Below are 15,273 nucleotides of genomic sequence, written 5' to 3'. Positions count from 1 at the left end.
AGCCCTATTGTTCTGATGGAGAGAAGAAACCTATTGAGAGAGTCAACTTCAAATGAATTTTATAATGCATGATTCAAATTTAGTCAAGTTCCAAGATATCGGGCGCAAAAAAACAAAAAATCCTCAAACTAAGAAAAAAAATATCTACCTAATGTGTATATTTCTATAACACAAAATTCTTTAAAGTGGGGCCCTCGTTATCCACCTGTTGTTCAGTGTGTGGAAAAGAGACGTCTGGAAAAACTGGAAATTAAACGAAGAAAAACAATGACAAAAGTCACAAGTCTAAACAGACGTGTTTAGAAAGGTATGGCTATAGACTCGAGCTTTGTTAATTAAGTCATCTTTTAAAATACATTATTTGTATATGTGAAATTTTTTAATAGATATAATTAAATTAAATTAAATTTTTAATATAAATATCAAATATTTAGTGGTAGGTTGTAGTTTAATGTTTTAAAAAATATGTCAAAATCTTGAAAATTTGGCGATTATCGAAAAAACGAACGATATTACGCGTTGTTTCGGTAAATACAAAGCGGGTTACGTGTCCTTTCCAACTTTTCTATTTAATAATAATAATTTGGATTTAAATAGTAGAAAATAGAAAGAATGGTATTTAAACGTTACATTGTTTAAGTAGTATATTTACACATCACTTTATTATAATTGCACGTAATCACCTTTTAAATTTAAATTATATATATCGATAATCTGAGAAATATTTATATTAAGTAGGTGTTTAGATATGACTTATTAAAATTTTCGTTAAAGAAAAAGTACCTAAAATTAAGTTGAAAAAAATAAGGTTGAAGGCTAGTTTACTTGGTGAGTTTTCTGTCTGACAGTTGAAATAAAAGGTTCAAGCTCCAAACTTCATAGTCTTGTACATTCACTTTCTCTTTTCTCTTCATCCTATGAAAACATAATTGAAATTTTGTGATCGAAAACTTGAGAATTTCCTAAAATATATTTTTCTATTTACAAACGGAGATTGTAATTCAATTTTTCAAATTGTCATATAAGACTTGGATTGGGAAATTGCATGTCGTGAGAAAATTAACCTAATGGTATAATTTTTTTTATAAAATTTTAATAATTCTTAAGAAGATTATTAATTATTATAGGCTACACGTCATCAGTATACATTTAATTATATAGCGACCAGCCGACCAGTTTGGAGTTGTCCTGGGATCATGTGAATGGAAATGTCCTTTTTTATTTTATTTTTAGTGAGTTTCTTTATTTTAATATGTTAAGTTATGGATAATGAGTAAATTTAAAATAGAAACTTGAGGAGAAAATTAAAGTGATTGTAACTGAAGAGTTTCCATTTCCAATTTCCAATATAAACCGAGGGAATTTTTAAAAAAATAAAAATAAAAATCAAAAGAAACTAACAAAAGAGTTCTCGAATTTGAATCATGAATATGAAGTTATCTTAAGTTGAGAACACTTTACCTTCTAAATTAGAACTTTCTAGTACGGATTAAAGTGATCTGCCCTCAAAATAGGCATTACATTGGATGAGAAATAAAAAGGCATTTTAAACGTGTCTTTTAACTAAATTTTATCTGGCATTTACGCCCTCCAACTTTAGGTGTGCACAAGTAGACATTTAAATTTGTAGAGTTGAACAAGTAGACACACACGTCCTACTTCGCATCCTACGTGACAATTTATGTCCTACACATCATCCCATGTGGTATACTACGTGTATTATACTACGTAGGACGTATATGTCTACGCGTTCAACTTTATACAAGTTTAAATATCTACTTATATACATCAAAAGTTGAAGAGCGTAGATGTTAGTTGAACCCAAGTTAAATGAAATTTTTGACGTATTATGCCAATAAAAAATATATACGAGAGATGAAATTTATATTTCTTTTTAAAAAGTGAATATTCTAAAGGCTACAATAATAGTTTAACTTTTAAAAACGTCTGCCAACTTATTATTCCTCAAAGAAAACGTAGTAACAAAGTTTTCAATAGTCAGCTTTTCCATTCTTATTGTAAAAGAGAGGGTTTTTAATAAAATAAAAAATGAAAATGTTTGACTTTGGAATAGATAAACCCCAAGGATTTTCTAGGAGAAACCTTAACTTAATTTTCATAAATAAAGAATTAAGCTTTAGTGAAAAAGAAATGTTTGACTTTTGGAATAAACAAACCCCTAAGATTTTATTCTTTTTGTTAAGTGAATTATTAAAAGGATATGTTTTAGAATTAATTTAGCAAATGACTGCTTGGAAAAGATTTTTAAATGGTTTTTGTTACTTTCATAAAGTCTTTTAACACCAAAAGTGAAAAGTTGGTATAAAGAAAACTTGGTAACTTTTCCCCCACAAAAATATATCTTGAAAACTTTGGTCCGTAATTTATTTATATTTTTGGTTATGTATATATTAAGGTAAGTAACTTCTTCTAGTAGAAGAAATTGGAGATTACTTTTGAGTATTAAGAACATTTCACACAGTACATATTTTAATGTGAATACAAATACAAGTTGTTCAAACATGAGTTAAAACTGATTCCAACAACAACCGAACCAGTGTAATCATAGAATATACTCAGACCTTACCCCTATTTTGAGAGGTTGTTTTTAATAGACCACCAGCTCAAGGAAAAGCATATAAACACAGATCGAAAAAAAAATAATGAAAGTGAAGAAATCATGGCACAAGTACTATAGAAAGCATGAGAAATCCTTCTGGGAAAAGGAACAGAAATAAATTGGAGGACAACAAAACTACAAGAGATGAGGAGATGAGTTAAAACTGACTGTTCACTAATAATTCAATAACCAAAATGGCACTTGACAAAGACTAGAAATAAAACTACTTGATGTGCACCAAGCGCGCGCGATTTTGTACAAAAACTAATTGAAAAATGTTGACAGATACGAGGTAGCAGCCCCAAGTACAATAGAGTAACAATAAGAAGAAGAAAAACTAATCAGATGTGATATATGTGACTAAGACTATAGACTGTTTAACAAACAATTGCTTGCTACTATAGGAACAAGTTGCTCTCTTACCAAATTTCATGTCATTTTCCTATAACAAAGAAGTTTTTAGCTCCATGGTATCCACATTAGTATAAAATAACCCCTCTCTAACAAGAATTCAGTACTATAGTGTGCTGCACTCCCTTTGCCTTAACTTGCACTCAGCTATCATACGGACATGGAAGATAGCAGAACTTTCCTAATCAAAGCAGTTGGAGAAAATATCAAACTGGTCAACATCAAAGCAACAATAAACATAAGTTGTTACTTAAATTACAAAGAAAGCAACAGAGTAATCTTTCCATTTTCTTAATTTTGGGAGGATGGTGGGGTAGTGGTTGGGAGAGAGAGAAGGTAATAGACAGACAGACACTCACCGGATAGAGTTAGTCTAGTCATCCTCTGAATCTAGTTGTCCTCCGAATTTCCTCAATGCAAGAGAATATATTGCTTTTCGTTTCATCAATTTTCCACTTGCTACCAACTTGACGGCCTGTGATCAAATGATATCTTATAGGTAGTGAAGATCAAGATTCGAATCATACAAAGACTAAGTGTTGCAATGGAAAAAAAAAACATACTCCCAACTTCTGTGATGTAAATATCATCTAACAATAACTTGCATCTCAATGAACCATTACAGAACGTTTTTAGGGAAACCCAGCCATGTCCATCAATTTGTTGCTAAATATTGTTCCACTATCATTGTCAAGCATATATTTATATCATTCTAGTTGCATCCTCTTAATGATATTTAGTTTCCCCCTGGTATAAAAGAATAAAAAACATTTGTGCAAGGAAACGCATTACTGAGCAGCAAAACCCCTCATTCTAACTATAGACTTAAATCATCAGTAAAATGAGATATCAGAGAGGTGTTTTGAGACAAATTTTCCATATATAAACAGCAATATCATTTACATATTTACTTGAAAGGTGTTTTGATTTAATCAAGTAAACCATGAAAATGAGTAAAAAAATAGGATTTACAACAAATTGATGTTACACAGCTTCCGAATCCTTGAGCAAGTGAATTTGCAGACATGGTTCTTTCATGGAATTAGCAACCAAATTTTGATGGTAAAATGTAACTAAAGTAAACACCAAAAGAATGGGATGGGATGGGTCACCTAATATTGGTACTTATTTTTTTGTTTTCTAAGCACAGTTTATTTAAGAAAGCTGACAAAAAATAAGTATGTTATTAACTCCATAAGTCTCCATGAACAATTTCGAATGAAGAGATTTTTCAAGATAAGTGTGGTAACTAGTAATCTTTACTAAACTATGTAAACACTCAGGAAAATTTTGATTTCTCTACAGAGTGAGATCTGAAGAAATAAAATCTGCATTGTGGGAAACTTAATTACCATTGAAAGAGAATGTCCCTCCGAAATCAGCTCTCTCAACTCGTTCTCCAGCTGGGACTCTGATGGGCCCTCATCTGTACTGATCGATTTGCCTTCAATTAAGAAAGTAATTTCACCCTTTCGTTGGTGTGCCAAGAATGCTTCTTTTGCTTTATTGATGGTTCCACGCCAGAACTAATCAATTTGGATAACAATACTTAAGTTAAGAAATCAGGAACAACGTGGAGGTTGCAAGGAAACATCATGAATTACTATTTGCATGACTAACAGAGTTCACAAGAGCTTTTTCCCAATCAAGACTAAATGAGATGAAAAAAATTCTCAGAATAAACCTTTTGAACTTACAAAATATACAATTATAACGGATCACCTTAATAACTAAAGGGGCAGCCTGGTGCACTAAGCTCCCGCTATGCGCAGGGTCCAGAAAAATGCACTTGGAAGAACTAAAATATATGAATAAAGAAGGTCATTGAATCAAGAAGCTTCATTTTTAAGGTTCCACTTGATAAATGAGAAGGATTTGTTTTATCCATTTGCTAGGAAGGGTGATGGGGAACAAGCACAATTTGGGAGATGGTGTTAGCAAACAATGTACACTTACGAAAACATCGGAGGTTAAATGACACTACCCTTCATAGAAAAGGCAAATTAAGAAGAAAATCTTCAATGTTAGTAAACACAACATGGTTTCTTCCCTTTGTCCGTTTGCAATGAGTCACTTCTTGTCAATTGAACAGCCCAAAAAAGATTTTTAAAATAACTAACAAGGTTGCAGTGTTACTTGCGGAGATGCTTCACTAATCTAAACATCAGAGCGTTACTTCAACGTAGGAAGATGTGTGTGTACTCAATCCACAAAGTCTCAAATACTTATTATAGGTATGATGCATAAAATGACTAGTAGAGTCAGTGAGATGATCATATTTTTATGTCTATAATGAGATTAGTCTCTTTCTTGAGGAGAGTATGCCACCCCCTTTCTGTATCTTTTAAAATTCTGTTTACAGTGCAGGTAGCTACTTTTCTAATAATTCGAATCAATCGTATAAATTATACAAGCCAGTGCTGACATACAACAAGAGAGTACACCAGAAAATACGAAAGATTAACCAACATACGAACTATTTTATAGAGTTGAAACATACAAAACACAGAAAGGAAAACCCAACCCGGTCTTCTTCCAGAAGAAACAAGTATTAATGTCTACCCCTCTTCCAAATATCTATGAGCTCACTTATGCCTCTTCCAGTTTAGATAGCTACTTATGCACTAGCTTCTAAATTTAACAAGTATGATAATGAAATAATGGAAACTTCCTTGGGATAGTAAGCTTAAATCATAAATACTTACCTCCTCATGAACTTTGGTCATCTCCCGAGCCATGACACACTGCCTACATTGAAGCATAAAATGTAAAATAGTAACATGTAAAAGTAATTGAACTGTAAAAGTGGAAGTACGAATTCTCCTTCCCTAATTGTCTTTTAATTTTTTTTGAAGGGAGAAGGGGGAGCTCGGTGGAGGGTGGGGAAATGTTTACACCCTCTCCACCCCATGTTAAGGTCCCTCCGCCATCTTAAGGAAGAAAATTTACTAGAGTTTCTGAAATTTAGCAAAGAGGAACGAAGCAATTGCAACCGCTGATTTCCATGTCATGCAGCTAACCAAGATATGGTGAGGATATTAAAGTGTAAGTGTCAGCTCTTATTTGATAGAAGGAGTGTCAGGGGAACCCTTGTATTTGTGCACACCATAGTTGAGTACGAAACCATGAACAGAAGAGATTTACCTACTCTCACCAAATATAGCAGCAGCCTCTTCAAGAAATTGAGAAAGCTTGTGAGGTGGAATGAAGAAGATTTGTGTGGCAGATTCATTTGCTGAAAGTATCAGCCTTTCCTTTCTCGAAGAATTATGTTTTGGAAGAAAACCAACTGCATAATGGGGAACATGTAATCAATTTTACCAGTATTTCCCTCAATATTCTTGAAATTAAGAAACTAAGAAACACAGTGTATCGGAGCATTACCAAATGAGAACTCATTCGTGGGTAAGCCAGAGGCCGAAAGAGCAGTTACCACAGCAGAAGGCCCAGGGATGGGAACAACAGGTATATTTTTATCCGCGCACAGCTTAGCCTACAATTGAAAAATTATTTCACGTGCATATCTTTCAATAGACAAGATGTGGGACGTGAAGCCTGATAAACCTAATTACTGCTCTTTTCGCAAGTATATAGAGGAATGTTCACGTCAAAACTATTCCGCACTGTATGTACCAACCATGATTCATGGAACACAAACAACTACCAATATATTTCTCCTAAGAAATAGCCTATAGTAATGGATATTCAACACAATTGGAAGAAAGAATCGAATAATCCACAAGATCACTATTAAGGGTTTTCCTTGCTCACCAGGTCCATTCCGGGATCACTGATGCCTGGTGTGCCAGCATCACTGATCAAGGCGACAATTTCACCATCTTGTAATTTCCTCAGCACCGCTTGTGCTCTTTGAGACTCGTTAAACTTGTGATAACTGAGCTGAAACCTTAAGTTTATTCTTTGACACAAACAAGCACTCTAAGAAAAGCGGCAAGCATAACCCCAAAGTGACTTACAAGAGGAGTTTTAATGTTGTAATAGTGTAGCAGTTTTCCAGAGTGCCTTGTATCTTCCGAAAGAATCACGTCTGCCGATTTCAAGACCCGCAAAGCCCTGAAAGCATCGAAAAATTCACCGAAAAGGCAGAGAATATGGAAGAATGAAACAATCTTGACGTCCAGATTTCAAGATTAGAGCTTCAAAAACACCAATAATTAATCCATTCCTAAGCAGAGGCAAATACATGTAATGAATGCGAACTTATTCCAAATACATTTCAAATTGTTCGACTATAATATCCATTATACCCTTATCTAACACATATAGAGGACCTCAAAGTTATAGAACTCATATTAGAATGAAACTAGGTCCAAGTGAATAGAACCTGAAGTTCATATAACGGACCCTCGACGAGCTCAGGATTGAGATGCAATAGTAGTTGGTGTATAACATCCATGAAACTTTACAGGTGTAATGCTATTCTTCCACGTTGTGACATTAGGTTTGAACTTAGGGGTCGTTTGGCAGAACATATTAAAAACCATAATACATATATTACTCATGGTATTATTTAATCCTTTGTTTGGTAGTATTTTCAGCATATGTATAACCACCCTATACAATATTATAAGGTGTATAACTAAACAAGGACTATTAATACATGGATAAGCATGAATAAAAGAGAGAACTTAGTGTCTGCGGGCGTTTACTCAGCTATAATGTATAGTTCAAGCCAAAGGGGCAGGGTGGGTTTGTACTAGCTGGTGTCATGTTCCATTTAGTAAAGCATCCAAGTGATTTACCTGAGAGTAATATCTTCAAGATTTCCAATTGGAGTTCCCACGAGATACAAACCTGGTTTCAAAGGGGACTAAAACAAAAGAAAAAGGGCAATTCATTCACACTGGCACCAGCTCAGAAAATTTTAAAAATTGAAATCAAGAAAGACAAAGATAGCAACTTTACTTGTTTAGATTTGGATAGCTGATGTTGCAGTTCATCAGGGGAGTCATCAGTGGAGGTTTGAGCACTGTTGGAATAGAATGAAAGGGTGAAATGTCTACCGAGAGTGGAGGTGGTGGTGGTAGAAAGAAGGGAAGGGAGAATGTGGGGTTGGAGAGATTGAGTGAATATTGGAAGATTGCATCTGTAAAACTGCTGCCGGGGAAATGGGATGAAGACAGAGGAGGAGAACATGGATAGGGGATTATAGCGCCGTATCACCATTCTTGATTCTGCTCTTCAAGAAAAAAGAAGAGCCCTTTTGAAGCTTAATTTTTTTGTTGATTTTTTTTTTTTTTTTTGGGGGGGGGGGGGGGGGGGGGGGGGTTTTGTTATATTAGATAGAGATAAATGCAAGGTGTGTTCGTATCCGAAGATTTCTTTATTGTTATAAAATAAATTAATTTAACAAATTAAGAAGAAGATATAGTAAGAGAATAAAAAAAACGAGAGAATTCAGAGAATTGAGTGCAGTCTTTTTTTATTTTACACTACCTTATTTATACGTACAAGATAATAATTGGGGGGACAACGATGAGTATGAGTGGAAGGGAGGAAAAGAGGGAAAAGAAAAGAAAAAGTAAAAGAAGAAATGGAAATCATCCACTTTCTTTTACAACACTCCCTTGGATGTTCAAAAAAATAAAAAATTCTAGTGAAAGAACAAAAATATATAGTTATTCTGAATCTCCATAGATGTTGTGCCTCGTTAAAACCTTATTAGGAAAAATCCAATGAGAAAAAGCCTAATGAAGGAAAAATAGTACACACATCTGATAATACGCCTTGATTGTTGCCTCATTAAAAATCTTACCAGGAAAATCTAGTGAGACAAAACCTTAGTTAAGAGAAAAAGAGTACAGAGCGTATTTTACTCTCCCTGATAAAAATTTTATTTGATATTTTGGAGACGATGCATTCCAATCTTATACCTTAGCTTCTCAAAAGTTGATGTTGATAATGCCTTTGTGAATAAATCTGCAAGATTATCACTCGAACAAACTTTTTGTACATCAATATCACCATTCTTCTGGAGATCATGTGTGAAAAATAACTTTGGTGAAATATGTTTCGTTCTGTCTCCCTTTATGAAGCCATATTTTAATTGAGCTATGCATGTAGCATTGTCTTCGAATATCACTGTGGATACTTTGACATTAGTTTTCAGGACGCATTTTTCTTTGATAAACTGTATCATCGATCTAAACCACACACATTCTCTACTTGTTTCATGAATTGCTATTATTTCAGCATGATTTAAAGAAGTAGCAACAATAGACTGTTTTGTAGATCGCCATGATATAGCAGTTCCTCCGTGTGTAAATAGATAGCCTATTTGCGATTGAGCTTTATGTGAGTCTGATAAATAACTTGCATCTGCATAACCAATAAGGTCTGCACAACCTTTGTTAGTATAAAACAAACTCATATCAATAATACCCTTTAGGTATCACAAAATATGTTTGATATCGTTCCAATGTCTTCGCGTTGGGGATGAATTATACATTACCAGCAAATTAACAGAAAATGTTATATCAGGTCTGATTGCGTTAGCAAGATACATAAGTGCACCAACAGCACTGAGATATGGTACTTCAGGACCAAGAAGTTCTTCATCCTCTTTTGGAGATCGAAATTGATCTTTTTCCATTTCAAGTGATCGAACAACTATTGGAGTACTTAATAGATGTACTTTGTCCATGTAAAATCGTTTTAAGATTTTCTCAGTATAAGCAGATTGGTGGACAAAGACCCCATCTGCTAAATATTCAATTTGCAGACCCAAACAAAGTTTTGTCTTTTCAAGATCTTTCATCTCAAATTATTTCTTTAGATATTCAATCGTCTTTTCGACCCGTTCACGGATTCCAATAAAATTTATGTCATCAACATAAATGGCGAATATAACAAACTCTGATTCCGTTTTCTTAATAAAAACACACGGACAAATGATATCATTTATATAACCTTTATTTATCATGTACTCACTAAGACGATTATATTACATACGCCCTGATTGTTTCAGGCCATATAATGATCTTTGCAATTTCATTGAGTACATCTCCCGAGACTTAGTACTTGTTTCAGGCAATTTTAATCCTTTTGGTATTTTCATGTAAATTTCACTATCAAGTGAACCATAAAGGTAAGCTGTAACTACATTCATTAGATGTATTTCAAGATTTTTATGTACAGCTAGACTGATGAGATATCGAAAAGTTATTCCATCCATAACAGGTGAATATGTTTTTTCATAGTTGATTACGGATTTTTGAGAGAATCCTTGTGCAACAAGACGTGCCTTGTATCTTATAATTTCATTTCTCTTATTCGTTTTTGCACAAAAATCCATTTAAAGCCAACTGGTTTTATACCTTTAGGAATTTGGACTGCAGGTCCAAAAATCTCACATTTAGCAAGTGAGTCTAATTTTGATTAGATTGCCTTTTGCCATTTTGGGCAATCACATCTACGTCGATATTCTTCGACGGATTTAGGCTCAAGACTTTCACTATCTTACAAGAGGTTAAGTGCAACATTATATGCAAAAATATTATCCACCATAATTTTTGATCGATCTAAATTTATCTCATCACCGGTAAAACTTATTGAAAGTTCTTCATTTACTTGAGTCTCGGATTTACTAATTTCTTCAGAAATATCAAGATTACTCAAATCTTGACCTTCTTCTTGAGGTTCTTTTGCAGTATCATCTTTATTATTTCTCACACTTCTCTTTCTAAGATTTTTATCCTTTGAACCCAATAGTATACCACGCTTCAGGCGTGTTTGGGATTCATAAGCTATGATACTAGTAGATGGTCTTTTGGGGATATCAATTCGGACAGGCACATTCAGTGTGGGGATATGTGACTTAGTTATCCGTTGTAAATCAGTAAATGCATCTGGCATTTGATTTGCTATTTTCTGTAAGTGGATGATCTTTTAGACCTCTTGCTCATATGTGCGGGTACGTGGATCAAAATGAGATAGTGATGAAACTTTCCACGCAATTTCTCTTTCGGGATCCTTTTTCTCATCCCTAATTGCGGAAAAGTTATTTCATCAAATCGATAATCTGCAAATCGAGCAGTAAATAAGTCTCTTATCAACGGTTCAAGGAAGGGAATTATGGAGGGTGAGACAAACCCAACATATATGCCCCCATCTTTGTACGTTGTGGTGGTGCTACATGCACGTATATCACGCAATCAAAAATTCTTAGATGGGCTATATTTGGCTCATGACCAAATACTAATTGTGACGGAGAGTATTTATTATAATTTATCAGTTTGAGACGTACAAGTGCTACTGCATGTAAGATAGCATGACCCTAAACAGTAATTGACAATTTTGTTTTCATTAGTAGAGGTCGTGCTATCAATTGTAAGCGCTTAATAAATGATTCTGGAAGGTCATTTTGAGTATGAACATAAGCAATATGATGTTCAATTTTTATCTAAATTGATAAGCAATAATCATCAAAAGCTTGGGATGTAAATTCTCCAGCATTATCAAGGCGAATAGCCTTAATTGGAATCTTGGAATTGCGCCCTTAATCTTATTATTTGTGCTAGCAACTTCGCAAATGCCAAGTTGCAAGATGATAAGAGGCACACATGAGACCATCTATTAGAACCATAAAATATATAAATAATTCATTAGGTGGATGAATAGGTCCACATATATCTCCATGTATACGCTCTAAAAAGCTAGGAGATTCGATGTCAACCTTCAAGGTCGATGGTCTGACAATTAATTTGCCTTGATAACAAGCAGCACATGAAAATTCATTATTCGTAAGAATTTTCAGGTTCTTTAATGGATGTCTAGTTGAATTTTCAAGAATTCATCTCATCATTATTGATTCAGGATGACCCATTCGATCATGTCATAGCACAAATGTATTTATATCAGTAAACTTCTGGTTTACGATCAAATGTGTTTCAATGACACTAATTTTTTCATAACATAGGCCAGACGACAAAAGTTGGTAATTTTATCAAAATATATTTCTGGCCTGAGATACTCTTGATTATACCAAGGTATTCAATATTCATTTCATTTAGTGTCTCTACATGATATCCATTTCTGCGGATATCTTTAAAACTTAACAAGTTTCTTGGGAATTTAGAAGAGAATAATGCATCTACTGTAACAATCTTTGTCCCCTTAGGCAGAAATATAGTAGCTCTTCCGGAGCCTTCACTCATTTTTGAATTACCAGAAATTGTAATAACATTTTCTTTTCTTCTAAGCAGGTTGAAAAAATATTTTCCGTCTTTAAAAATGGCATGGGTTGTTCCACTATCAATTACACAAATATCCTCGTGATTGATCATTGATCCAAACAAAATTTGAGGCATATCCCTATTTTTCTTCAAAAAAAAATAAAGTAAATATTATAATTAAAACATGACTCATTATACAAATTTTATTTATTTATATGGATTAGAAAAATACAAAATATTATTTAGTACAGACAAATAAATAGAAAACTATTTAAATATTATTAGGCTTATCAATGTTCATATTTTCTTTTGGAAAATTAAAGAAATCAGCTACATCCAGATGCATAGGCTCAATATTATCTTCAGAGATAAATTTTATCTCTGGATTATTTTCTGTCATCTTCAAGGATGCCTAATATAGCTGAACTAGACGTTTTGATGATTGACAGGTCCGTGACCAGTGCCCCATACCTCCACATCTATGACATATACTTTCTGAATTTTTCTTTGGTATAGCTTTTGGCTTTTTACTCTTCTTTTTATATTGCTGATCATTTCTCGGTGCCAGCTGAGCATCATGATTATAATTTCTTCTTCGACCACGACCACGACTGGGGCCATGATCTCTTTCTCATTGGTTATAGTTTGCCTGATTCACTTTAGAAAGTAGCAAAGAACCAACAGACCTACTATCATGATTTTTCATCAATAGTTCGTTGTGGCGTTCAGCAATAAGAAGGAAAGAAAGTAATTCAGAATATTTTTAAAGCCCTTTTTCGCGATATTGCTGTTGCAAGAGCATATTCACGGGTGAAAATGTGGAGTATATTTTTTCAAGTTTGTCTTACTCAGTGATTTCTTCTCCGCATAAATTTAACTGAGTTATAATTCTAAACAAGACAGAATTATATTCAGTTATATTTTTGAAATCCATTAATCTCAGATTAAGCCAATCATAATGTGTCTGTGGAAGGATGACCAACTTCAGGTAGTCATATTTTTCTTTTAAATTTTTTCACAGTTTAAGGGGGTCTTTTAATGTGAGGTATTATAATTTTAATCCCTCGTCAAGATGATGGTGGAGAAATATCATGGCTTTGACACGATCTTGACTAGATGTCATATTGTCATCTTTGATGGTGTCTGTCAGACTCATCGATTCTAAGTGTATTTCGGCATCTAGTGCCCATGATGAGTAGCCTTTTTCAGATATATCAAGAGTAACAAATTCAAGTTTAGAGATATTAGACATTTTAAAAAAATAAAATTCTTACTCTTTTGTTACTTTCTTAAAATACATCAAAATGGTGGATGCTCGTGCTGATAACATGTTCTAAAATAAATTAATTTAGCAAATTAAGGAGAAGAAATAAAAAGAGAAAGGACAAAATTTAGAGAACTGAGTGAGTCTCTTTTCATTTTACACTGCCTTATTTATAGGCAAAAATAATAATTTGGAGGGGGGAGGGGACAACGATGAGTGAAAGGGAGGAAAAAAGGAAAGAAAAAGAAGGAAAAGTAAAAGAAGAAAATGACATCTTGAAAAGGACATCCAGTTTTTTTACAATATTTACCTATTTTTTAGTGCTGCGCATTTCTAAACATTTATATATAATGTATAGCAAAACACTACAGAAATGGAATGATGTGGAGGGTGAGGTTCGGGTTTGGGGCATTAGCCAAAGCGGATGAGAAGATAATGAACTTGAAATATTATTTATAAAACTCATTCTTCCAAGTATAATAGGAAAGTCAATTTCATCGTTTTAAAGAAATTTTCTAGAGAAAATATTTTGATCAACCAGACATAAAAAAAATTAAAAAGAATTTTTTTAAAAAATGTTTCCTCAATATCGAACACACCCTAAGAGGCTATTTGGTTTCTGGTTAGAGTTATGCAGGTATTAGTTATGTACGGTTTAGTTATGCAGGTATTAATTATGCAAGTATTAATTATGTAGGGTTTAGTTATGTAGTGTTTAAAAAAAATTAGTAAGCTAATTCTTATTTCTTAATTTTAAAATGTTTAGTGAGCTAATATTTATTATACGCATTAGAAAATTATCTAAATAACACATTAAAATTTAAATAAATACCAATAGCTAAAATAATAAAATAAATAACAAATAACTAAAAACAATTAAGTAATTTGTATTGAATAGGATTAAGCAATCAAGACAAAAAAGGGGTAAATGTGTAATTTATTATTTTAATACATGTATAACTAATACCACATAACTTATTCCACCTTCAATCCCGCATAACTTATACATTGATTCCCTCATAAATTATGTAAGTATTAATTATGTAGAATTATAAAAAAAACGCAACTAAACATTGTATAAAAATAATACATGAATAACTTTTATTCTATTTGCAAACCAAATATGGTATAAAATTAATACATGAATAACCAGAATTATTCATGTATTAACTTTGTGTTTATCCCATAACCAAATGGCCCCTAAATGTCTCTCTCGTGTATTATTATTTTTTGTTTCTCACAGGATGTTGTTCTATACATGCTTTTCCGAGAAGTTCCATCTGGGTAAAAAAAAACAACTTTTTATTCAAAGCTCATATATTTAAATTTAAAATTTCTGATTAACAATGAAATATTACTGATTTTTAGGCAGGCATAGTAGGAAGTAACAGTGCCTACTGATTTCGTCTTCAATTTTTGGTCAGAAATTACTGTTCTACCAATTTGGAACAGAAATCTTAAATTCTAAACATAGTTTTGTTCTTATACTGAATACAAAGAGTCTTCCAAATTTGGAGTTTTAAGCTTTTGTTCGATGGCTAAAGGCGGCAACAACAGCAACAACAAATCCGATATAAGAGTAAACAGTCTAGGGAAGATAGAATATACGTAAACCTTACACCCCTAACTCATGGAAGTACATAGGCTGTTTTCGAGAGACTCTAAAGCTAATAAAGTGTCTTCCCAATTTGCAGTTATGTTCAGAAAATGACCACAAAAGTTGTAAGGTTAGCAAAGCTTGAATTTCTTCTGCAGAGAATCAAGTAGTGGAAAGTCACACACAC

The 15,273-nt window shown here is 33.2% G+C and overlaps 1 protein-coding gene across 2 annotated transcripts; it reads right to left on the bottom strand.

Annotated features, from left to right (window-relative positions):
* Positions 1–2,764: 2,764 nt before the first annotated feature.
* Positions 2,765–8,274, bottom strand: LOC129904298 (uncharacterized). 2 transcript variants are annotated; one of them, XM_055979844.1, is made up of 10 exons: positions 7,958–8,274; positions 7,795–7,862; positions 7,009–7,105; positions 6,803–6,931; positions 6,416–6,524; positions 6,176–6,320; positions 5,737–5,779; positions 4,384–4,557; positions 3,391–3,506; positions 2,765–3,242 (listed from the first exon to the last, which is right to left on the bottom strand). In XM_055979844.1, the coding sequence occupies exons 1-9, from the start codon at positions 8,216–8,218 to the stop codon at positions 3,405–3,407; spliced, it is 1,128 nt and encodes a 375-aa protein (XP_055835819.1). In that variant the 5' UTR covers positions 8,219–8,274; the 3' UTR covers positions 2,765–3,242; positions 3,391–3,404. The 2 variants fall into 2 exon arrangements, with proteins under 2 accessions (XP_055835819.1, XP_055835818.1); XM_055979843.1 differs by having other exon boundaries at positions 2,766–3,212.
* Between the last annotated feature and the right edge of the window lie 6,999 nt (positions 8,275–15,273).

Source organism: Solanum dulcamara, chromosome 9 (assembly GCF_947179165.1).
Source record: "Solanum dulcamara chromosome 9, daSolDulc1.2, whole genome shotgun sequence".
NCBI classification, from domain to species: Eukaryota; Viridiplantae; Streptophyta; class Magnoliopsida; order Solanales; family Solanaceae; genus Solanum; species Solanum dulcamara.
The sequence above is the reverse complement of the archived record's forward strand: the minus strand, read 5'-3'. Positions and strand labels throughout refer to the sequence as shown.